A 25,884-nucleotide genomic window follows, 5' to 3' on the forward strand; every position below is an offset into this window, starting at 1 on the left:
CAACGTTGACTACAAGTGGTGAGTAGACATCTTTGCCTTGTTTCCCAGTCTTAGGAGGAAACCGCTCTTTATTTCACCATAAAATATGATGTCAGATATATGTTCTTCATAAATGCCCTTTATTGGATTAAGGATGATTCCTTTAATTCCTAATTAATTGAGAGTTTTAAATCATGAACGTGTTGAATTTCTTCAAATGCTTTTTCTACATTATAAAGATATGGTTTTTCTTTTTTAGTATGTTAATATGATGAAATACATTGATTTGAATGCTACGGCAAACCTTGCATTTCTAGGATAATCCTACTTGGGCACGATGCATTACCATCTTTTATAGATTAGAAGTTTCAATTTGCTATTTTTTAAAAGAATTTTTGCATCTATGTTCATAAAGTTATTGATCTATGATTTTCTTTTCTTGTGATGTCTTTGTCTGGCTTTGGTATGTAGGTAATGTTGACTCGTAAAATAAGTTGGAAAATGTTTATTCCTAGAAGAGTTGGTGTACAGTTGTTAATATGTCTTCTGTAAATGGTAGAATTCACTTGTGCCGTCTGGCCTGTACTTTTTATTGTGGGAAGGTTGTCAGCTACAAATCTTTTAATAGGGCTATTCAGGTTTTCTCTTTCTTCTTGAGTGACCTTGGGTAGTTTGTACCTTTCAAGGACTTTTTCTATTTCAACTAAGTTGCTGAATTTATTGGGATAATTATTAATAAAATTCCATGCTGCTTTAGCTGCATCCCACAAATTTTTATATATTCATTCAGTTCAAAATATTTTCAGATTTTCACTGTTACCTCCTCTTTACCCCATGGCACATTCAGGAGCCATTAATTTCCAAATGTTTGGTGACTCTTCAGATATCTTTCTGTTAGCAATTTCTAATTTAATTCTGTTCTGGTGCTAGATATACATTGTATGATTTCCATTCTTTTAAATCGTTTGAAACTTGTTTTATAGCCCGTATTATGTGCACTTGAAAAGAATGTGTATTATGCCGTTGTTGGAGTATTCTATAAATGTTGAGTTAGTTGATACTCATTTTCTGTCCACTTGTGCTATCAATTACCTGAGAGTGTTGAAATATCTAACTATAATTGATAAATTGTCTACAGCTATTTCATGTTTTTATTTCATGAATTTTGAAGCCCTGTTATAAATGTATTGGAGCTAGAAGATAACTGCTTTGCTGTTGGATTCACAAAAGTCAAAATACAGGTCTGTCTCTAGGGGCCATTCAATTTCTACAGAGAAGAAATTTCCCATCTCCTGCTGGAGGGTAAGTCCCTGGTTGACAATGCACAGGGGTTGCAGAGGAGGGCAAGTGTGTATGGATTGAGGGGAATGTCCCGTAAACGACTGGCCACTAATTTCACTGCTTTCCCTTCATGTCTCACTCCTGTCCTCCACAGTATTAAGCATTTCTGAGTCTGGAGCCAAGCTGGTTCCTTTTTGTCCTTAATGCAAGTAGTATAAATGGTGTCTGCTTCTGCTCTGATACAATAGCTGTCCTCCTTCCATATTTCAAATTTTTATTGAGACCTCCTATTTACTGGTGGTTTTTCATTTGTTCTCTTTATTGCTGTGGTATTATAAATGTAAAAACTTTCAAGGATTTTAATGCTGTCCAGAGAGATGTTTAACAAAAGCACACTTTCTAGTCCTTTCCCCTTAAGCATTTTGCTTAGCTGACCAAACCCTGAATGATTTTTGTAGCCCCTGCCGATCAGTTGCCACACACTCCCTATGTCTTAGCTTTTCCCAGCTCTACCTCTTGAACCTACTTGTTGGTATCACCTGCTCTCCTACTTGTTGGTATCACCTGTACCAACCCAATGTCAGTTTTACTCTCGCAACTACTTCGGGCATGTTGCTTTGGACTTTCCCTGGTCCTCATTACCTACGGGTTCAGCCTTGCCCTTCATGCTCAGTTATGTGCCTTTCTCTTCAATGAAAGTACAATGAGAAAGGTCATGGAGCTGCAAAAGTGAACGTCCATATTTCTTTTTATCCCCTAACTCTGGCTATCAGGGTGGGGGATGAGAAAGGAAGAATTTAAAAGGTTATAATTTAGAAGTGTGACTACAAGTAGTGATCACATATTCACCAGTATTTTGACCTTAAGATCTTAAATGATCCACACAGAAAGTAAATAGCACCTACCGAATAGGTAAGAATTTTAAGAATTGTAAAATCTTAAGTACTCAACAAGTAATCTGTAACCTAGATTCTTTGCTAAGTTAGTGTTAGAATTATCAATTGAATACAATTATTGAATTCCAAAGCTCTTTGTTCAAGTCAAGTACTGGTAAAGGATCAATCCTAGGGCAACCCTTGAATTCTGAAAAGGAACCATTTTGCAACATATCTTTTTTTTTTTTTTCATTTTCACATCTCTGAACCTGGGGTGTGTAACAAAGTGTTTTCTCGTTCTCAATCCATTGGCATCTTTAAGATCTGATGAAATGTGACACATCCCCTGTTGTTCTTCCTGCATTTTCATGCAAAAGTCTCTTTTTCTAACTAATTTTTTCCCCCAGACTTTCTTACTATAATCAGTGAAATGCTTCCTAAGGACTCTGATCACATTTCAGTTGTATTAAGGAAGGTAATGCTTAAAAGAGAACAGTAAAAGCTAACCATAATTAAAAACATTGATAAGGTATGTATAAAAGGAGACTTGGAAAAACAGGCTAATTTATACGCATTTGAGACTTGGACTTCAAATCTACCCTCTGGTCTCAGTGCACATGGATTCTTGTGATCTTATTTGACTCCAAGTCCCAAATAGATTATATACATCAGCCAATTAGAAGACATATATGATAAACGAGTCAAATCCAGAACAGATGCTCAGATATAATCTTATGAGGGCAGGAGAAACTGGGAGGCATTCATCATTCTAGAGGTCACTGAAGCAGAATCACATCACTTGTGATGCCATCTTATGGTATCCAAACGAGTGTATTATGCAATGCCGAAGGGCAGATGCTGGGTCACCACCCTAACCATTCCATGTGGGCTGCTCTGAGTTGGAGTCAAATATTCTGGGACTATCTCTTGAAGGAAGGCAAGTCTCAATCTGTGGCCCTCCTCCATTCCTTCTTTGAGATTAACTACGTTTCCCCTAAGTTGACATGTCACTTCCCTGTTATCTATGTCCAGTTAACTGCTTCAGGTTACCTTTGATCAGGATATACGAGTTACAACCCCACCTTCTCAAGGTAATAAATATTGCATCCATATCCCCCCCCCCATTTTTCATGTATGGATATTAGTCATTGGTGGATAACTGAAATATAGGTGACTGGGCAGCCTCCTGAGCACTGCTTGGGGAATCATCAGTCATTGTTTAGAAAATCAGGGCTGCGATCAGGAGTTCATTGTATAGTAACTTCCACTCTAGTTATGTATTTCCAATCACGTTTCTCTCAACTGTTGCACAAGCTTCTTGTTTTAACTTCTTGTTTTAGCTTAACCCTTTGAGGTGTCCTAGCTCCACACCCCAAGTGAATTATATGCGCATATTTTAAGCCTGGTCATCCCAAACATACTCTCCAAGCCTTCCCAGAGTTCCAAAGAGTAAATTTAATCAGAGAAGTGAGAAAATGCAGAAAGAAAGGAAAACAGTGAAGCAAGACAAAATAACAATAGTTTAGCCATTAAATAAAGTCAAGGACCTATATAGTTCCTCCTGAAGGGCTATAGATGATATCTGAGCAATGTCCTTTGAGCTGTTTTGCAGATACTGAATCTGCCACCAGGTGGAAGAAGTTAACTGTATGCTGCCCACAAGCAATTAGACCCCAGACAGGATGGAAACAGAAGGTTGACGATGTTGACTCTCAACTCACCACCAACCAATCAGAAGAATGTCCACGAGCTGATCATGCACCCCACAGTCCCCCCTTCCTCACCCTGTCTTTTAAAATCTTTCCCTGAAAGCCATCAGGGAGTTTAGGCCTTTTGAGCACTAGCTGCTTGGACCCCTTGTTTGGTGCCCTGCAATAAATGGTGCACTTCCTTCACAACCCAGTGTCAGTAGATTGGCTTTATTGTGCATGGGCAAGCAGACCGAAGTCTGGTTCAGTAACAATGCTGCAAAAACAAATGACTTTTTGGGGGTATATCAAATATTAAAACGAGTTAAGTCTGAAGAGGAAAATATCAGACTCTCTCTCCTGACTCGTTTGGTTCCGAACATGGGTGGTGAAGAAGTTAAGGGAAATAAGAGAGGTTCAGTGTTGAGAGACAAATTAAATACATTTAAATATATTTCAACTTCATTAACATGTTTCAACATGGTGTAGGTACCCTACTTGGCTTTAATTTGGTGGGGGTGTCATCTGAGGTGGCAAGACCTGGAAGCACCCCACAGACTAGCTCACCCAGGAAAAGAACTACTTATGTTCTTGAGCAGTTTGCCTTGTGGGAGGAGGGGGAGGGGTCCCACATCCTGTAGGTGTGGGGTGGTGTACTGCACGAGTAGCTCTTCTCCACGTCTTGTGAGGCCACAGGTCTGTAGTACGTGTGTGCAGTAACAGATTTCCATGCCCATTATATCTCAACCACCCCCTCAACCTAAAACTAACATATTGTATAACCAGAATTTAGAGAGGGCTACTCAGGGCTGGAAGGAAATAGGAAAACACAAGGCACATGATTTGAAGAGAAGCCAAAGTTCCAATTTCTCAGAGAATGTGAACAAAGGAAACATGTTCTGCTTGGAAAAATATAAGGTTCTTGCACTTAAAAATGCTGGGTAGGATACGTAGTTCTAGTAACACTGGCTGAACAGCAAAGTACAGACGTTTTCACTCTACCCATCTGAGGAACAAGGGCAATCAATCAATTCACTGTGTAGCATAATAAAGTGCTTGGTACTTAAATACTTCAAATGAATGATTTTCCAGTGAGGGAACTTATCTGAATAACTCTTACTATATCCTGAGAATATAAAAGTAAGAGTGATGTTAAAAATAAGTCTTTAGTGTACAAGCATGCGATTGAAGACCTCATTTAATGGGGATCTTTCCTGTGGACCCGCTGGTGGATGTGGAGGTTGGAGCTCTGGCTGAAGCCCTTCCCACACTTGCTGCACTCGTAGGGCTTCTCTCCAGTGTGGACTCTCTGGTGGATAAGGAGTTTGGAGCTCTGGCTGAATCCCTTCCCGCACTTGCCGCAGTGATAGGGCTTCTCTCCAGTGTGGACTCTGAGGTGGATGCGGAGGTCTGAGCTCTGGCTGAAGCCCTTCCCGCACTCATAGCACTGGTAAGGCTTCTCCCCCGTGTGTGAGCACCGGTGGATGTGAAGGTTTGAACTCTGACTGAAGCCCTTCCCACACTCTCCACACTTGTAGGGCCTCTCCCCTGTATGGATGCGCTGGTGGATGTGCAGGTTGGAGCGCTGACTGAAGCTCATACCACACTCCCCGCACTCATAGGGCTTCTCTCCAGTGTGCACTCGCTGGTGGATATGCAGTTTGGAGCTCTGGGTAAAGCCCTTCCCGCACTTGTCACATTTGTAAGGCTTCTCGCCTGTGTGGACTGAGTGATGAATGAGCAGACTTGAACTCCTCGTGAAGCCCTTCCCACACTTGTCGCACTTATAAGGCTTCTCATCTGCGTGGACTTCGCGGTGGATGAGGAGACTTGAGCTTCTCGTGAAGCCCTTCCCGCACTGATCACATCTGTAGGGCTTTTCTTCTGTGTGGTCCCTCTGATGAAGGACTAGCTCTGAGCGCTCACTGAAGTCCCTACCACACTGACTACATCTGTATAGTTTCTCGGCAGTGTGGATTTTCTCACCTGGGTGACCAGCTGGGCTGGTGGTACGTATTTTCCCACAGTCATAATGGGTACAGGGCTTCTCCTCTGTATGAGCTCTCTGATGACTACGACTGATCACCCATGATTTCCAACCACAAATGTCCTTGTGGTTACAGTCAAAGGGATCCAAGGATTCTTTTGACTGGCCAATCTGGCATATTGTCTCACCTCTGAATGAGGGCGAGACCACTTCTTTTACATCAGACACAAGTTTATTTTGAAGTTTCTCTGAACAATGGCCGATGGGAGGACTTTTCCCCTCTGAGATTTTCCTCTCAGTGCTTTCTTCAGTTACAAACAGACTTTTGTTTTCCTGAGGATCTTGGGGCTCATTCTTACAGAACGTCACTGAGGAGTCCTGTGTGGCCATTCGGCTTGGGACTTTCAAAGACAAATATTCTTCACTTTCCATGTTTTTTAAATCATCACTCTGAAGAGTCACCAAACTGCTTTTGTTTTTGGAAATATGAGAAGATGCTTCTCCCCACTTTTGACAAGTGGGAAGATCTAGTTCAGGGTTCCTGTACACTGAAGATTCACAATTTAATCCTGACTCCCAGTTATTGTACTGGCCACCTCTTCCAAAATTTGCCAGGAGGAAAGCTATTCAGGTAAGAGATAACCTAAGTCCTTTCTGTTGATTCTCCACAGAATTTTCATTCAAGTCTCCTAGGGAACAAAGAGAATTCAATGATAACAAACAAAGGGTAGATTTCAAGATTTCAGAACTGGAGTGCCTAAGGTAACTAGCAAAAAGTTCAGTCTTGTCCTTATAGTCATGTCCTTTGGGTTAATGTCAGGAAGGGAGAAGGCTTGGGTACACAAGACAGAAATCTTGTCTCTGCTTTTAAGTAAAGCCAATAAAAGTATTCGTACCCTAGCCCTGCAGAAGGCTATGGATCCCACATCCTTGCCACATTTCATTTCACTTTACTTCATTTTAATTAAATTTGCATTTAATTGGTAATCTAATAGGTGCTGGGGATACAAAGAAGAAAATAGAAATCCTTTTGCTTGACACACTAGAGTCTACTGGAAGAAGGACAAATAGGTCAACAATACCATGTAAGTGCTACTATAGATGCATGCGCAGCCAGTCATGGGAGCACAGAGTAGGGGCATTCAGCTCAAACCTTGGGGAAGATTTCTGGGAGCAAATGTAAGGAAAAAAAAAAAGTGAAATGTGGAGAGAGAAAATATGACATAGTTCAAAGGGCTTGGTGTGTACTCAGAGATCCCCTCAGAGATGTAAGCTATTAAAGGATTCAACTGGGAATGAAATGACTGACTTGATTATAAACACCATCAGAAATGAGCAAGAAGCTTTAAGGTAGAGAGAGAGAGCTGCTGTAGTGAATCAGAAGAAAGTGATAAGTGAGGATAGTTACGGAGAGAGAAAGGGAGAGATTCACCTCTAAAATCACATGATGACTGACTAACTCAAAGGGAAAGGAGGCACCAAGCATGCTCCTCAAGTTCCTTGAGTGACTTAGGTATGGGGGTACCTATACCATAACATAGGGAATCAATCTCCAAGGCTGGAGTGGGAAGGGTGACAGATAACAAACTCAGAATCTGACTTGATTAATTTGTGCTGTTTGGTGGAAACATTCTTGCACTGTTCAGTAAGCAGTGAGATACATGGGTCTGGAACTCCTGGGAGAGAACTGTGCTAGGAATACAGATTTTAGACTTACTATAGACGGTCCCTGAATTACGATGGCTTTGACTTACGATTTTTCAACTTTATGGTGGTGTGTGAAAGCGATGTGCATTTAGTAGAAACAGTACTTTGAATTTTGATCTTTTCCTGGGCTAGCCAGTATGCTGGACAACACTCTCTCATGATGCTGGGCAAACGGCAGCAGCCACAGCTCCAAGCATATGCCTATAACCATTCTGTTTTCATTTTCAGTATAGTATGCAATAAACTTCAGGAGATATTCAACACTATTATAAAATAGGCTTTGTGTTAGATGATTTTGCCCAACTGTAGGCTAATTAAGTGTTTCTGAGCATGATTAAGGTAGTTAGGCTAAGCTATGGTGTTCGGTTAGAATAGATGTATAAAATGCATTATGACTTAACACTATTTGCAATTTACAATGGGATTATGGGAATGTAACCCCATTGTAAGTCAAGGAAGATCTGCGGTATGTATGTTAATCAAAACAATTAGCGTGAAGATCCTCATATTACACTGAAATGACAAAAAAACAAAAAACAAAAACACAATAGTCTTGGAAAAAAAAGAAAGGTTGTCATCACTAGAATGCTGGGGAATTCCTAGTGATAAAGAGCAGTATGGACGAGGTCTAATGGAGAAACTAAAAACAAAAAACAAATGCACAGCTCAAATTATGTACAAAAAAAGCCTCCTAAAGAAGTAGGAGAAATTCTCAAGAAGTCCTAGAAATTCCAAGCTCAGAATCAACACTTATGAAGTAAGAGAGATTTATTCTGGAAGGAGGTTATCAAATCACGTTAGGCATTTCTAATGGCTCAACTAGTTGCTGCAGCACCCACTCTCCCCAACGACCCTCTTCCCCACAAAAAATGAAATACTGGGAGGCTAAGGGTAGCAGCCTCATATAAAGCTTCAAAAACAAAATAAATTGTCCGCCAAAGAAGGACTCCTAATAGTATTATTTGGGCTGAAGAGGGAAGCAGAAGCTGAGGTAATGCCAATCCTGTACAATGACAGGATTGAGGGTACAAAAAAGAAGCAACTGACTCCACATGTACCCAGGATAAACGCCTCAAGAAAACCTGTGAAGTGGAATTTCTGACAAGGAAGACACCCCAGAGCTGGAGACTGAAGCAGGGCATGTCCCGGATAACTTACTGGCCTGAAGAGGTAACCTCAAAAAAAAGGGTCTACATCACTCACCATCTGGATTCTTATTAGATCCATCCCAAAGCCCAGTCAGCAGAGGTGTCCCCTGTAAGTAGAACACACATGCACCAAAAAGGGATGAGCATCAGCTGAGGATGTACACTCCAGTATCACTGTGAACATAAGACTTTTGAGGGGGGGGGGAAGAGAGACAATTGAGAAAACATAAGGAGACAAAAAAAAATGTAGAAAACTAACATCAATAAAGAGAGACACAAACTCAAGAAACAGTAAACAGAGGAAACAGAATTTAAAAAGGTTCATAATTAAAATCCCAGAGAAATCTGAGGGGATATCACATCTAAAAAATGGGACACTCTAATAATAAATATAAAACACATTGCTATGAAGAATAATCAGAATTCTTCTAAATTAATGAAAGGACTGAAAAAGATGTTAATCATAATATTTAAGATCTACTATGCTCATCTGAAGCACTCAGACACTGGTTGCATGATCTTATGTGAGAGGAACTATTAGGACACCCATTCTACACAGAAGAACCAAGGTTGAAATGATCAAGTAACTTGTGTCATAGCTCCCAGGTGTCAGGCAGTCTGATTCGAAGGCCTGCAATCTAGATGGGTTGAAGAGCAAAAACGAACCATTCCGGCTAAGGTGGGAAGATTGAGGGGTACTCCTGGAATGAAGAGTAAAGTGTAGGACAGATGCAAAGGTAAAGTTAAAAAGCCCATCTTGTAGGAGTTCGATGAATATAGTGGAGGTGAGATGAAGGAAAAGAAATGATCAAAGAACTAACAGGAAAAAATGTTTCCTAGAATTCAAGATTCAGAGGTCCTACATTTGAAACCTCAGGACGTCAAGGAAAAAAAAAACCCAAACAAACCCAGAAATGCTAAAAGCATCCAGACAGAAAAGCCAGGTTATGTGCAAATATAAATGAGAATTATATTGACAATGAACTACTATACAGCAATATTGTATACCTGAAGTTAACTGAGCAGTATCTTCTAATTTTGGAGGGTAAAGTGATTGTGAAATTAGCATTCCATTCTATACCCAGCCAATCAAACATTTCAGTGGGAGGAATAGACACTTTGTCAGATAAGAAAGGATTTAAACAATTACTGAAACAATTATTCAGCAATGTACTGTAGCAAAAAATTTTTAAATTACTTTAAGAATAAGATGATATACAATAAATAGCAGTGAGCAAAGAAGTCAATAAAACAGACAAGCTGAATCAATCGTTGATATATAAAAGAAAACAATAATTAACCAAATCAACCAAAACTCTGTGAAACAGAATGGAAAGGAAAAAAACCCCAAATAAAATATATTTTGAAAAACCAAGTATTAGTTTTAGGAAAGGGAAAAAACAAACAAGAAAGGAACTGTAATCATAGTATACTATTTGACTCTGCAGGAACAAGAATTATGAAGTCAAAGCAACTAAGCATTAACCACTGATGCGACTGACAAATTCTTGGAAAGATAGGCATGTTGGGAGAATAATGTAAAAGAGCTAAATCCTCACCTATGATGTAAGAAGTAATACAAAATATCAAATATTGATAAACTGAAAAAATTGCAGTATATACCATAATATAATAAATTCAAATTAAAAACTATAATGTGGTGCCATTTTTCTACCTGTTAACACTGGCAAAAAACCCAAAGCATGGTGACACCGCTTGTAATGTAAATTGGTATCACCCCCCCTCCCAGAAGGACATTTTAACAATTATGTATCAAAATCACAAATGCATGCACTCAGCAGTCCAGCTTGGGGGTTTTATTCTTCAGATTTCCTGGCACAGTTGTGAAGTGGATGCTTGCTCAAGATTTAGTCACTGTAGACAGGTTTGTGACAGCAGATGACCAGAACCTGGGTAGAGTGGAGTTAGGGACATGAAACAAAGTTCTCACTGTGCACCTTTTAATTTGTTTTAATTTTTATAGTATAACTTTAATCATTTAAAAACATTTAGTACATTTGCAAATCTTTTCTTTGCTACTCATGTATAATTTGTTTTCTGCCCTTCTCCAGCTTGTCCAAAATCCTCAGTGTACATTTTTTCCCGGCTTTTTTAGGCGTAACTGCAAGTAACATTGTGCATATTTTAATGCTTCTTTTCTTAACCATGTGAGTGCATTTGTTCTTTAAAAAAAGGAAAATAAGTAACTGCATGAGCATATTTGTAAATATGAAGGCAAACACCATAAGGAACAAGTGAAAGGATTCAAACTGAGGGCTTTGAGAAGCCACTCTGTGGCATGAAGAGCAGCAGAGCAGGAAGACTGGTTTGTATTATAAGCCTTTCAATACGATTTGTTTTACCTAGGTGAATGTTTTACTTTTTGTGCAAAGTTTGCAAAGTTTAAAAAATCGTGGCAAAAGAAAAAGGAAAAAATAACACTGAGAAAAGCTGTGCAGTTTGGAGCAGTTAAACCAGGAGGTGGGCTGAAGTTATTAAATGGTCAAAGGACACTGCTTCAACATCCTTGCTGTACAATACTTGGGAACGGCTGCAGAAATGACAGGTCTATGAAAATCAGTGGAGGAGGAACTGTATTAATGGTAGGTTTTATAAGCAGTAGTGAAATCTTGTGATAACTGTTTTTTAAAAATATTTAAATATTATCAAGAATGAGTATGTAATAGCAGAAGAAAATGCTGACGTAATGAGAAAAGGGGTCCTTTTACAGGGAGTTAATATGACATAACAAAGATCTCTAAGACATTGATGTAAAACATCCAGTTGAAAAATACATACAGTATAACCTCATAAAATTTTAACATGTATTTGTAAAATGCATACATGGAGAACACAGAAAAAACGGATACACAAGCTATTATTAGTGATTTTACTTCATAATCTCATCTGTGTTCTTGGAATTTTGTGATTTTTATATCTTACTTGCATAAAAAAGTTGGAAAACTATGTTCATTTATATCAAGAAAAAGGAAAACCTAGAGGCAGAGCTTGAAACTGTAAGCATATATCCTACCTCACTTTTGCCTCTCTGCAAACCAGGCTATAAGCAGTCCCAGTGATCCTGGGTAAATCAGTTCATACCATTTCATTGTTCTAATGGCTCTCACTGAACTCAACACAAATTCACATTTTTAACCCATGCCTTAATGCCATGAAGGTGCCAGGCCCCACTCTATCTTCCAGATGCTCCCTGTATCTAGCCAAACTCCTTCTTTAGGTCTTTGGGTTTTCCCTCGCACTATTCTCTTGCCTGGAATATTCTTCCCCTACCCAGTCACCTGTTTAATGCCCATTAATCCTTTGGAACTCAGTTTAAATGTCACTTCAGAAGCTTTCCTTGAAACTCTCAACAATACATACTTCACCCTTGTCCCATCCCATGCCTTCATTCTCTCAGAGCACAATTCAATGTCCTTCATAGGACTTACTGAATTTATTTATAGTAACATACTGTGTTTACCATAATGTCTCTTTTACAAGACTGTAAGACATATTCTTGCTTTGCTGCTAAACTCTACCGCGCAGTCAATTTTTAAATCTTGACTATGTACATATAGTAGCGGAAGTATTAGATACATTGCTTTCCCTCCAGAAACCTGGCTGGAAACAAGAAAATAAATCAGACTTTGCAGATCCAATGGTTAAAATAAAAGCATATAAAATAATATGTAATCAGGTCTGAGCCTGCGTGAGATATAAATTGAAAGTTCTGAGAAAAGAAGGAGGTTGAAAGGGAAGGGTAGTCAAAGATTTCACACAGGTAATGGAGTTCAAATAAAATCTTAACGGACAAAATTAACCAGAAACCAGAGCATGGTAATCAAAGGTCCCAGAACAAGGAAGCATGGAGGACCTCAGGGAAACAGGCTTAGCTGGAAAGGAGGGTGACATTGGGGCAGCAGAGAATAATGCTCTATAGGTAAAAGTAGGGCATGAAGGGCCTCGAAAGCCAGGTGGGGAGTTTAGAGGCTTTACACCAGGAACTAAAGGTAATGGGCATGGAGAATCTCCATTAATATAATGATCTTCAACTTGCTCCAACTGAGAGAGCACATCTGAGAAACACACAGGGATTGGGGTGACTGTGTGGGGGGAAAAAAAAAAAAATTCAGTCCCAAACTCTGGCTTGTAAGTGATGGACCAGGTATGGTTTCTTGGACAACTCAGTAAGGTTACCATTCTCTAATTCTTACCAAGTAAAGTTGTTTAGCTGCTTAGAATAATCAGAAACATCCTTTCTGCCGAAAAGAAATTAGGAAACTGATTCCTGAACTACAGCTTCCGGGGCCCAAGCCCAAATGATATTTAAAATTGAAGAGAAACAGAGACTCCAGTGCACTGGTGTCCAGGTCATGTTCTTACCCACTGAGACCAAGTGACTGTAGTTTTCCAGCATCACAGCTGTGTGCAGCTTCCTCTGAGCAGGGTCCAGCAACCCCACTCCTCCTTGTGAAATCCGCAGAGACATCCTTGAAGGTTACTGGTTCCTAAAAGATGAAGCACATTCCTCCTCAACTGACAACCATCTGCACAAAGGGCCCCAGAAGGAAGGTGAGGTTGGGAGCGCTGGAAGAGGGGAGAAGGGTACAGAGGAACTGTGCAGTTCAAGGATCGGGTGATCCAAGTCAAGTTTGGATGGAAAACCTTTCCTTTCTCATCTCCTTTGCTACTTCCTTCCCAATACTTCCCCTCCTGCCCCACAACTCACCCAAGCTCAAGCTATCCAACTACTGAATCTCTCCTTATCAGTGTCATCTCATGGTCACTGATGAGTTGTCCTTTTCCGCCCCATTCCTACTGTTATCCTGACAACCTCAACACTCATGAGAACAAATTACCCAACACGCTAACCTCACTTTCTTAATCTCTCTCTCTTTTTTTTTTGGGCTGCGTTGGGTCTTTGTTGCTGCAGGCAGGCTTTCTCTAGTTGCAGCGAGCGGGGGCTACTCTTCATTGCAGTGTGCGGGCTTCTCATTGTGGTGGCTTCCCTTGTTGCAGAGCATGGGCTCTAGGCGTGCAGGCTTCAGTAGTTGTGGCTCGCAGACTCTAGAGCGCAGGCTCAGTAGTTTGTGGCGTACGGGCTTAGTTTCTCCGCGGCATGTGGGATCTTCCCGGACCAGGGCTCGAACCCGTGTCCCCTGCACTGGCAGGCGGATTCTTAACCACGGTGCCACCAGGGAATCCCTCTTAATCTCTTTAATTGCCAATGATCTCTGCCTCAACAACCATAATTAGGGCCATTTCACTATTTGGACCACTGTTCTTTTGAAATATTAATATCTCAAAATTCACACCTTAAAAACATCTTCCTATTTTTTCTCCTCTTCCTCCTCCATGACATCTGCTTTATCAAGATCACCATCCTTTGATCCTTCCTCTTTTTTCCTCTCAGCCAAAGTACACTTCTGATCTCAATTTTTTCCCTAGTCATATAAATCATATGTCCTTTCTTCTTCTAAACTAAGTAGTTGACCATTCCTGGAAGAAATAAAAATAGCACATTTACACACAACCAAAAAATATTCTCCTTAGGTATTCCCATATACCTCTAGCCCTAACCTTTCCTCCTCAACTCCAGTCCTCCAATTTCCCACCTACATCTACACTTGGATGTCTAAAAGGCACTTAAGACTCAACAAGCCCCAAACAGAATTCTTGCTCCAATAATCTCCATCAGTATCTGGTCTTCCCTTGTTGTCCCCATTTTAGTAAAGAGCCACAACGATGCACCCAATTGCTCAAGCCAAAATTCTGGAAGTCATTTTGATTCTCTTCTCACTTCCTCATATTTTATCCATCACCAAGTCCTCTCAACTCTGCCTCTAAAACATATCTGAAGCTACCCATTTCTTTTCAACCTCGCACTGTTATCATTACAAGTCCTAGCCTTCATTAACTCTCCACCTGCACTAACCTCCTAAATTTGTATCTCTTGCTCCCCCACGTGACGGATTTTTCCACACAGCAGCCTGGGTGATCTTCAAACACATACCACTCAAGGCATGAAACTCTCCAAGGGCGTTTCCATGGACAACGAGTAAAATCCAGGCTCTTCATCTTGGCCTGCAAGGTCTTACAGACTGGGGTCCTGTCACTTCTCCAAACTCAGCCTGAGTCCCTCCTCCCTCACAAGTCACCTGGCCCTGTGACCACATCAAACTCATCCCACTTATGGTCTTTGGCACTGGCTATCCCCTCTGCCCAGAATGTTTCTTTCTCTACATCATTCAGATCTCAGCTGAACCGCCGCCCACCTCAGAGAAGCATTTCCTTGACTGCCTAATCCATGGGAGCGTCCAGTAACCATCACTGCTCCCTGTTTTATTATCTTTGTACTTATGCCTTATCTCATTTTCTAATTTATACATTTTCTTTCTTATTTACAGTCTGTCTCTCCCTACTAAGTTCCCCAAGAACAGAGGCTGCCTGATTTGTTCATGGCTGCATCCCCAAGGCCTCCAGCAGGGCCTGGCATGTAAAAAGAGTCCAAGTACTTATTTAGTTAACCTCACAGTGAGTCTGGTTCCCTCCAAGGTTCTACTGATGGAGCAACACTTCTTGAACTACCTCTGGTGAAGGACCAGTTTCTTTTAAGATTTTTCTAACATGTCACAGACGTATTTTTTAAAATACAATTTTAAAAAGTTACTAGAAAATAAGAATGCAGACATATAAAATACCAATGCCAATTTTAAAATGAGATTCAACGATATAAAATTTAAAAAAACTCTCAATTTCTGTCCTTATATCTTTATAGACTGGTAACAAGCAGTTTGTGGGCTGGCACCAGTCTGCAGGCCACACCTGAAAAGCAGAGAATGGAATATACATAAAACAACTGAGAGCCAGTGAAGTCCAAAGCAGCGGTTCAACTTGGGGCCAGGGGAGTACCCAGTAACCTTCAGAAGTGCTGACACCATAGGCCTCAGCCTGAAGGGGCACCACCACACCACCCTCCTCAGGAAACTGAGGACAACCAGGTGCCCCGGCAGGAGTGACTCTACCCCACTAGTCACCAAAGCAGCAGCAGCTGTTTCCTCCAGGCTCTCCTCTAAGGTCACAGTCTCCACTGTGTCTGAGGAGAGGGATGAGGTTGGACTAGAGAAGCTGCAAGGCCCTGTGCAAAGGTGGGACAAAGAAGAAGCAGAAGCAGAGGCTGTGGCCTTAGAGGCATAAACACGGCTGTTAGGAAAACAGGGCTGGGGGAGTATCAGCAGTCAGATTAGCTACTCCTCTTTTGGACTTTTTCTTTTCAGAGACAAAAGGTTTCTTTCTGTCCATGGCTAACCTCTCCTTGCGCATTCTAGATGGAATCCTTTCTTCCCTTCTGAGATTCAAGTCCATCAATGATCTTTCTTCTCTTTTTTTTAAATCCATCTTCCACCTTGTCATCTGAGATATCTAAGACTCCTTTCCTACCTTAACCATAATCAAACCACTTCTTGTCAATTCTATCTCCTAAATCTCCCTCCAGCATGTTACTTCTTATTTCTGCTCCTACTATTCTAGGAAAGGCCCTCATTTCTTAGCTAGGCCACAATAACTCTTTACCAGATCTTCAAAATACAAGTTTTGTCATGTTTCAATCCAAGGATCGGACAGTCAAGAGTTATTAATTTTTTAAGATCCCACAGATAAAGTGGTAGGGAGAATTCCATGCTGAAAACAGAAAGGATATGTTGATGGACTACCAACTTTGTAGTAAGCTGAAAATTCCAAGATGAGAAATGGTATGACAGAGGACCAAATTAGAGGACTCAGTGTGTCAGGGGAAAGGAAAAAGAGGAAACAGTGGTCTTGCTAAAGCAAGACAAAGTTGGAAAATGAAAGAATCTGAATAATGAATAATCTCCCCAGGTACCAGTGGAGCTATTCAGTCCACCCCAAGGTGGAACTTGTGCTTCCTGTGGGAGAAATGGACTCAGTATCCTGAAGGCCAACCAAAGTATAAGGCTACAAGACAGTAGTTTCTTACTAATGTAAATGTCAAACTCCTCGAAACTACATATATCACATAACTTACCACTTCCTTTCTAGAGCCCACCCCTGCTAGATCCAACAATTTACTTAGGGGCAAGAAACAGTGATGCAGAAGGCAGTGATGGGAAGAAGCTGTCCTCACCCTGGATTACCTGTAGTCATCCGAATGTCATGCTCTAGTCTAGAAGAGCCTTTACACGTTGCTCCTGCCCTGACATATTTCTCCCATCCTCCCATCCACTTCAGCTTCAGGACCATCAACAACCTCCTTTCTGAAGCATAAGGGTATGTTAAATGTCTCCTTCTCAAAGATCTCACAGTATCTTGCATATACCTTTACTATAGCTATTAAATTTGTCTCCCAATTGGCTATAAGATTCTCAGGGATAGGGACCCACACTCAACTAATCTTTAAATCCTCAGCAACTAGCACAACTGACTCAAAATCTAAATGGTAAATATTTATAAATTCACATTCAATTTAAATAATGAAATAAGAGAAACCTTGAGATCATCAAACTCAGCACTCTCATTTTAAAGATGAGAAAACTAAGGTTCATACTGTGAAGTGACTTATCCAAGATCACAGAGGGAGAGGGGGTTTAAATGGGACTCCTGCCTTTCAGCAGACTCAAAGACAACGCCTGGTACAACAGAAAACAGTAAGTACTGGTGGAATGAAGTCCTTTCTTTAAATTCAAAAATTATTAACATATGCCAGAATCTCAAAATTTCACTATACTAGCAATCCCCAACTTCATCACTGTGAATAATCTTCATTAGGGGAGAGACAGAAGAGAAGGAAAATAAAAAGAGCACAGGGTCTTACTTATGTCAATCTTCGCTGACGTTCTCAATTATTTTCAAGGCACAGAGATGTCATGCTTTCAGTACCCTGAAGTAGCTTACTGTCCTCTAAACAAACCAATTTTTATAAGAGCTCATGCTGTCTTCCTATGGATGTGAGGATTGTTTTTGCCAAGCAAAAAGATGGTCTTACTGGTGGTGGTGTTAAGAACTAATTTTTTTTTCCTTAAAATCCAGCCTGTACACCTGAAACATGGTAAATCAACTATACTTCACTTAAAAAAAAATAATGTCATCTAACTATAAAAAAAAATCCAGCCTGATATTTATTCAAATCACTTCTGGTGTGATGACCTGTTTAGTTACAGAGAAGAAACAGCATGGAGTTAGAAAACATGGGGTTTACTTCTGACTTTGCTGCTCTCTGCAATAAGAGAAATGGTGCTTCCCCTCAGCTCCCTCAGAATTAGGGCTCTCCTCTATAAGAGGATGGCACCAAGGCAGAGAAGGGGCTGGCTGACCCTTCCTTTTCCAACATTCTATAATACTAAGTGTCAGTCTTGACGTAACTTTCTAGAAATGGTTTTGTGGAGACAATGAGAAATTGTTTTTAAAAAAGTGCTACTTTTTAAAAGTAATTCAACAGTTTACTGTACCAATTAAACATGTGGATATGTTGGTAAAGAGAACAAAACAACCAGAGCACACAAGATGAGCAACCCATCTTATCTACTTTAGTGATGTTCATATCAGTATGTAGAGAAGTATTTCACAGTAAATGCAATAAAATCTTTGGATGTACAAAAGATCAAAGGGATAAAAAAGTGAAATTCTCCTTTTAGTAGGTCTAGGGGAATGGTGCCTAGGAACCTTTAATTCTTAAAAGAACACCACAGATAATTCTGATGCACAGCCTGGTTGAGGAGCATTTTTGGGAGTGATATGGTAATTACGGTGTTGTTATGTAACAAATTTTCTCAGGTCCTTTAAACGCATTCAGGTTTAATAAATGATTACTGGTAATGTGCATACTTTTTTTCATATACATCACCTGCTCATGAAGAAAAGCACCGTAGTTTTATAATTCTATTTGTTTTTCCTAAGACCACTTAGCACTGGACTGAGCATGTAACAGCTCTGAATGACTTTCAATGTGCGTGGAATGCTTGGCAGGAAAAGGCATGCTTTGAGAGACAGGGACCAGACAAAGATGCTGTGTGGAGTCTTTCAATAAAAGAGCATAGCCCAGTGCTCTGGGGAGTGGGCCAAATTCATGGAGGCAGAGTAGTTCACTGAAAACTGAGGTGGAATTTAAAGTCAGCAGATTGGTCTGTGCAGACTCTGGTGACATCATTTGATAGCTACATGCTCTTAGTATCTTAATGTTCCTACACCCATATTTATAGAATACTGTATGTCTCACACTGAAGTCGGACAATAAATAAAAAACCACACAACCAAGACAGGACCTGACACCAGATAACGCACTCAATTAATGCTTATGTCCTTCCAAGAAGAAAGGTTATTTCCATTCTCAGAGAAGAGAAACCCCAACTTACCTGGAACTTGGTCATTTCCTCCTCTCAAGAAGGACAGATGCCTGGAAAAGTAGAGTTAGGGAAAGCGAAAAAACCATGAAAATCAAGTCCACCTTGCAGGACATAGACTAAGCAGCAGTCCAGCAAGACTGCAGGAAAAAAGTTAATCAGCTCCTGCTACCTTTCACACACCCTCTCCTGGGGTGCCTTCCTGTCTCTCCAAGCTGCACCTCCTCGCCTCTCTCCACTAGGCTTTGGACCAAACAGGCCAAGCCTCCCCCGCAAACCCATGAGGGTAGAAAATCCCACTGGCCCCAGCAGCTCTAAGATGTGCCCGTTTCCCCAGGCTTTGCGATTTTTGCCCTATACGTTCTAGTTAGAGCAGTAGCAGCTCTCCGGTCGGATGTGTCGTCTCTCGGCAGAGATTTCGGCTGCCCGAGACGCCTGAAGGCCTGACTCGTTTCTGGGGTGCAGGGGCTCTGACGCAATCTCTTTTCATCACGGACAGGGCTGTGGGACGGAAACTTCGGTCTCTCACAGGAGCCCCTCTCGGTCCCCTAACGTCCACTGAAATCCTCCTTCGAATATGGCCAGTCACCGGCGCGGAAAAGCCGGTGTGGCCAACTGCGAAGCTCCCAGGCCGGCCAAGGCCGGAGCTCAGGCCAGGCGAGAGAAAAGCCTCTCGGAGCCGCGGCCGGCTTAGCGCTAGGGGCCGCCTGGTCTCAGGTGACCGCGGCTAGGACCGGGGAACGCAGCGGCGGCCGCGGCGAGCGGACACACGTGCGGCCCGTGCTCGCACCTCCGCCAGGACGCGCGCCCTCCCACGTCCGCCCGCCAGGCTTCCGGGCCCTGTGGCCCAGCGCCTCCCCCACAGCGCTCCCACAACTCCGAACCGCCAGACGCCTCTCTGCAGGCCCGTACGGATTGCGCGGGCGGCCATACCGCTCTCACCTCCCACGTGGAATCCGACACCTGGAAGCACAGGATTCGCTATACGGCCCCCGCTCCAGCGCCTACAGACCCGAACTACAAGTCCCAGAAAGCAGCGGGTGGGCCTCGCCCACTTCCGGCGTCGACCCTTAGGCTTCGCGAGGCGCTTCGCCCAAGGGTAGGGTTCCGTCCAACGCGGAGTGCTTTTCCACAGTTTATGAGGCCTGCGGCTAGGTCCTTCAGGTGGTTCTCCTGGTTTTTATTGCAAACGCGTAGATTATATTAGGAATGCCCATTAAAATGTTTTTCGTTTTGGTAAAGCGCTACTGGGGGAAAAGAACGTAAATATCACCCGTAATTTCGCTTTACCTTAAAAATATTCTGAATGAGTGTCCCCTTCTCACCTCTGAAGTTCATTTGGCAAACATTATTTGAGGTCCTGCCATGTTCCAGGAACTGTTCAAGACACTTAAAAAAAATCACTGTGGATGTTAAATTCTAGTGGCATTTCCCACTAGAGCAATACGTAATTATGATAAAAGGTATAATGTGTTATAAGGTTATATATGTTATGGAAAAAGTGGAGTTGAGTCGGGGCATTGAGGGTGATGGTGCTGGGGTGTTCGTTGGGATATGCTTTTGCATTTTATTTTTTATTTTATTTTTCTTTTGTCTGTGTTGGGTCTTCATTGCTGCCCGCGGGCTTCTGTAGTTGCAGCGAGCAGGGGCTACTCTTTGTTTGGTGCGTGGGCTTCTCATTGCGGTGGCTTCTCTTGTTGCAGAGCACGGGCTCTAGGCACGTGGGCTTCAGTAGTTGTGGCACGCGGGCTCAGTAGTTGTGGCTCGCTGGCTCTAGAGCGCAGGCTCAGTAGTTGTGGCGCATGGGCTTAGTTGCTCGCAGCATGTGGGATCTTCCTGGACCAGGACTCGATCCCGTGTCCCCTGCATTGGCAGGTGGATTCTTAACCACTGCGCCACGAGGGGAAGTCGTTGCTTTGCAATTTTAAACAGGGATATTGAAACAAAGACTGAGGAGATGAGGGAATCAGTCATGTGACACTCAGCAGTCAGACTGTTTCCTAAACGTACACAGACATAACTATTTATACAAACAGATGCCTTTTTTAAACAAAAATGGGGGTCATGCCGTGTGTATACAGGCCTGCAGTTTGCTTTTTAAAAATTTGATAGTACTGTGTCTCACTGAGTTACACAGAAAACCTTGCTCGCTGAGACCCTTTTAGTTGCTAATGCCTTTAAGGGAGTGGCACCAAAATTCTCCCCAGTTGGCTTTCCATTCAACCCTTCACGGAGTGACAGAGGGCCACTAGGTCTTTCCAGAATACTTTCCCTGCAGATTTATCCTGGGGGTGAAAGAAGCTGTTACCTAGACCTCTCCTCTGTATCTTTCCCCTTCTTAATGTATTAGTTTCCAACTGCTACTGTAATAAATTACCACAAACTTAGTGACATACAAACAAACACAAATTTATTCTCTTACAGTTCTGGAGATCAGAAGTCTGAAATCAGTTGCACTGGGCTAAAGTCAAGATGTGGGCACTGCTGGTTCCTTTTTTGAGGCTCTAGAGGAGGATCTGTTTCCTTGCCTTTTCCAAGGTACGTTCACAACCTGTATTTCCTTGGCTTGTGGTCTCTTCCTCCATCTTCAAAGCCCATGACTTCAATCTCTGCTTCCCTCATCACATTACCTTTTCTGGCACTGACTCTTCCTGTGTCCCTCTTTTAATGACTAATGTGATTACATCAGGCCCACCTGTTAATCCAAGATAATCTCTCAACAATCGCGACCTTTATTTTAATCACATTTGCAAAATTCCTTTTGCCCTATAAGGTAACATTCACAGTTTCTGGGGATTGGGACATGAGACACCTTTGGGGGCCCTAAGACCAAAATATATTCCTGAGGCATCCTCTGCCTTTTGTCTGGGGAACACAAACTATCTCGCCAGGACCTACTGCTTCTCTATCCATTGATTCTACTACTTGCTCTGACTCTCACCCTTCATGTTCTCACTTTCCAGCCTCACCCAGTTTAGAGGTAATGGCCTATCATGATCAGGTCCTCTTGGACCCGAACTTACTTGGTTTATTCTCCTGATCACACACCAAATCTAGTTGAATCCAACTCCCTGCCTGTTCCACACCTGTACCTGTGTAGCAGATGTGGCCGTGAGAAAAACACATGCTCTGATGAGTGGTCTCACTTTCAATTTATGACTGCTAAGGTCAAGTGGGCCCTTAATGCTGCCCAACTATCCATGACATGTTCTTAGTCCATCCATTCTCCTAAATGACTGTCTCACAGTTTCTCCTATTTCTTCAAGCCTCAACAACTCCTTCCTCTCACTCACAGCTGATGACTTTTGCTCTCTATGAGAAAGAGAGCTTTTATACCTTTACACGAGCACATCTGCCCACCTCTCTCCAATGGAGTCTGTATGCACTACTTTCTATTCTGAATGAACAGCCCAGTTTCTATTTAAGAAAACTCTCCAGTTGTACCCTGAATCTTATCCCCTTTCTCACACATCAGGGCATTCCCATCTCCTCTTTTGTATATCATTTTCATTCTATAAAAACTTGGGAGGTCTTCGTTTGGGGCCTACATCTTTCTACATGTTAAGGTCTTGGGATCTGGTGGCACATTAGTCAGGGAGCACCTGAGTCTTTAGGTCTTACCTGGGGAGCCCTTGGGAGACACACAGAAAGAAAGGTGGAGGCACTTCCATTTCCTCCTGGGTGACCTGCTCTGGGCTCATGGCCCAAAGTTCATCCTTGCCTATGAACAGCACTGCGGAGTAGGGTTCTTCCTCACTATTCTTAAAATGAAGTCACAGAGGATGAGAGAGAGAGGCAGTGACTTGCCTAAGATCCTGCTTCTGGTAAATGGCAGAGCCAGGGTCCAAACTCAGCACCTTGGGTATTGAACTGGGGTCAGTTTCACTGTAGCACATCTGTCACCTCATCTTTTCAAGGCATCACAATTGGAACAGGTCAGGTTAGAGATGAGGAAAGGAGTTTCTGTTGGCCCCCTTGGGCCCTGCCTCCCAGTCCAGCCTACTAGGGATCACTCTGACACAGAAATGCACCTGACCAAGCTGGTTGGTGGCAGATGCAATTCTGGCCGTAGTGGACTTCTAGGAAAGCTGGAGAAACCACAGTTGGAGCTGGAAAAGGTAGTCCAGGGCTCCTATGTAGATTTGATCCCTTTCCCCAACCAGGCTGGCTTCTGACTGGAGCAGGGGCACACAGAGCTCCCTCCTTCCAGATCTCTGTGAGTTCTAAGAATGTCTCCAGCTCTATTACCCATACTGTTGCCAAAATGTCCTCAAAAGCCATGGAAATGGAGAGGGTGATAAGCAGGATCTCATCCAGCTCTCTTCACTTTTCAGACTGAGAATTGAGGCCCAGAGAAAAGAAGAGAATTGTTCAGGTGCACCCAGGCAAGCAAGAGGGGAGGGAGGAGGGAAGTTAATCTTGCCCAGTAATGAAGGGCTCTTGGTGCTGCTCTGCTCGGGGTTCAGGGAAGATGGCCTCAGGGCTGTAGAAACTCATCATTATAGTTCACATGCTGCTAGAAGCAACTCAGCATCATTCCTGCACTTACTCATTCAAAAGCACTCAGTGAGTATATTCTTTCTACCTTGTCACATGAAATGATGTTTCTCTGCAGGGCTCCACTAGCACTGGGGATGAGGAGGGTTCAGTGGTTTTCAGTGTTATGAATCCTCTCTTCTCCCCCATCCTCTTCTCCCTTATTGTGTGCTGTTGCTGCGCTTCTCACCTTTATTCACACTCCACATGTTGATTTTCTGAAAGATGTTGGGTATAGCCAACTAAGGACTCTAATGAGTAGATAACAACTTAAAGATTGTCCCCTCAATCCAAGGTTAAATGTATCGTAGGGTATCCCTAAAGATCTAGAAATCTTTAAACCAAAAAACTGTGGCTTTTTAGATGTTGTATTAGGATAATAGAGATGTTTAAAAACAAAGATCTGTATGGAGTGAAGAGGGTTGGGTTGCCAGATTGAGCAAATGAAAATACAGTATGCCCAGCTAAATTTGAATTTCAGATAAACAATGAATAGTTTTTAAGAAAATGTGTCCCCTGCAATGTTTTTCTGTAATTCAGATGTTACTGGGCATGCTGTATTTTATCTGGCAACCCTAGAGGAGGGATATGCTTCCAAGAACTACTTGAAAGACTCTAAGTGGGTAATTGATCTCTTGTAGGCTAACACAAAAGATGTGCTAAGCCCTGCCTTCAACTCAGTCACCTGCCACAGAGAAAGAGGCTCTGCAGCTAGCTGCCCAAAACCCTTCAACAGGGAGAGTCCTAACCAGCCCCTGCTGGCTCATCCTGTCCTCTGTCCTCTGTCTTTCCTTCGTCTTCAGTGAAAACTCACACCTTCTCCATTTCAGAAGCCAAAGCAGAGCAGCTAAAGGCAGGGGCTGTGGATGAGACAGTCTGGGTTTAAATACAGGTTCTGCCAACAGAAAACTGCACCATTGTGAACAAGTTTATCAGTCACTAAGCCCTGATTTCCTCCTCCATAAAATGAGGCTTACGATACTCTCCCCTTTCAGGCTGTGGTGAGGACTGCATAAAATAATGTGTGAATGGTGCTTATCACTGTGCTGGGCAGTATAAGTTAGCTGTACCATTCTCATTATTGACGTTCGGGTGGCAGCGGTCATTAGGGGCATGCCCTTGGAGACCGAGGCACCACGGAGGATGTTTTGCACCTGCTCCAGGTGTGTCTGCCCTTGCGCTTGCTGTCTGCGGCGTCCCCCTCCTTGAATCTCTGACTTTTCATTTCCGTTATCTCGGTTAATTCTCACAACAGCCCTGGGAAGTAGGCAAGCCGAGATTATTAACTGTTTTGCACGTGAGCAAACTGAGGCTACATTTTTTAGCCTCTCTAAACCTTCCTCTGCTAAAACAAACAAACAAACAAAAACAACAACAACAAAAATGGGGAGTAGGGAAAGATCCTTATGGCAGCAGAGTTTTTTAAAAATTTATTTTATTGAAGTATAGTTAATTTACAAAGTTTTGTTAATTTCTGCTGTACAGCAAAGTGATTCAGTTATACATATGTAAACATATATATATACACATTCTTTTTCATATTCTTTTCCATTATGGTTTATCACAGGATACTGAGTATAGTTCCCTGTGCTATACAATAGGACCTTGTTGTTTTTCCATTCTATATAGTTTGCATCTGCTAATCCCAAACTCCCAATCCATCCCTCCCCAACCCTGCATCCCCCTTGGCAAACACGAATCTGTTCTCTATGTCTGTGAGTCTGTTTTTGCTTTGTAGATATGTTCATTTGTGTTATATTTTAGATTCCACATGTAAGTGATATCCTGTGGTATTTGTCTTTCTCTTTCTGACTTACTTCACCTAGTATGATAATCTCTGGGTTCATCCATATTGCTGGCAGCAGAGTTTTTTGAATCTCCTCAAGTCACTCATAAAAATGGGCTGAGTCACCAGGATAGCAGAGAACATCCCACTGGACAATATCTTTAACAAAACCAGAGTCAGGGTCTCCCCTCAAATTCCAGAATGGGTCAGGTCAAACCACCACTAGGTTTCAGCAGCTGTGCTGAGATAGTGAGAGTCGTGGAACCCAGAACCTCAAAACTGCCAACAAATAGCCTAGCTTCCCATTCTGAGTGGAATCATCAGCAAGAAGCTAAGGTTCCACAAGCTCCTCCACAAGCTCCAGTTTGTGGACGAATCCACAAAACTGCAGGAAACTGCAGAAGCCAGGGCTCTCTGGAGAAATGGCTGTTTCATGGCAAAGTATAGCGTTATCCTGAGACAACTTGTCTTCCAGAGAGTGAGGAAGTGCCAAAGATGACTACTATCATGTCATAAGGACCCAGGGCCAACCTGAAGTGCTC

General features: G+C 42.2%; 2 protein-coding genes across 13 annotated transcripts in view; one reads left to right on the forward strand and one right to left on the reverse strand.

The window, feature by feature from the left end:
* Positions 1–25,884, forward strand: part of ZNF485 (zinc finger protein 485) — a 60,406-nt gene that overhangs the window by 18,333 nt on the left and 16,189 nt on the right. Inside the window, 5 exon segments of the mRNA XM_036828072.1 lie at positions 10,494–10,579; positions 13,112–13,237; positions 15,609–15,778; positions 19,434–19,625; positions 19,925–20,119. Coding sequence (XP_036683967.1) covers positions 10,494–10,579; positions 13,112–13,237; positions 15,609–15,778; positions 19,434–19,625; positions 19,925–20,119 — 769 coding nt within the window.
* On the reverse strand, positions 4,973–20,025 carry ZNF239 (zinc finger protein 239). Of its 12 annotated transcripts, XM_036828403.1 has the most exons (6): positions 19,963–20,020; positions 19,033–19,073; positions 13,981–14,164; positions 13,049–13,252; positions 8,721–8,853; positions 4,973–6,499 (listed from the first exon to the last, which is right to left on the reverse strand). In XM_036828403.1, exon 6 carries the CDS (start codon positions 6,240–6,242, stop codon positions 5,022–5,024), a length of 1,221 nt encoding a protein of 406 aa, XP_036684298.1. In that variant the 5' UTR covers positions 6,243–6,499; positions 8,721–8,853; positions 13,049–13,252; positions 13,981–14,164; positions 19,033–19,073; positions 19,963–20,020; the 3' UTR covers positions 4,973–5,021. The 12 variants fall into 12 exon arrangements, with proteins under 12 accessions (XP_036684298.1, XP_036684297.1, XP_036684300.1 ...); XM_036828402.1 differs by lacking the exon at positions 13,981–14,164 and having other exon boundaries at positions 13,049–13,173; positions 19,963–20,025; XM_036828405.1 differs by lacking the exon at positions 13,981–14,164 and having other exon boundaries at positions 19,963–20,009.

Source organism: Balaenoptera musculus, chromosome 16, assembly GCF_009873245.2.
Source record: "Balaenoptera musculus isolate JJ_BM4_2016_0621 chromosome 16, mBalMus1.pri.v3, whole genome shotgun sequence".
In the NCBI taxonomy this organism is placed as follows: Eukaryota; Metazoa; Chordata; class Mammalia; order Artiodactyla; family Balaenopteridae; genus Balaenoptera; species Balaenoptera musculus.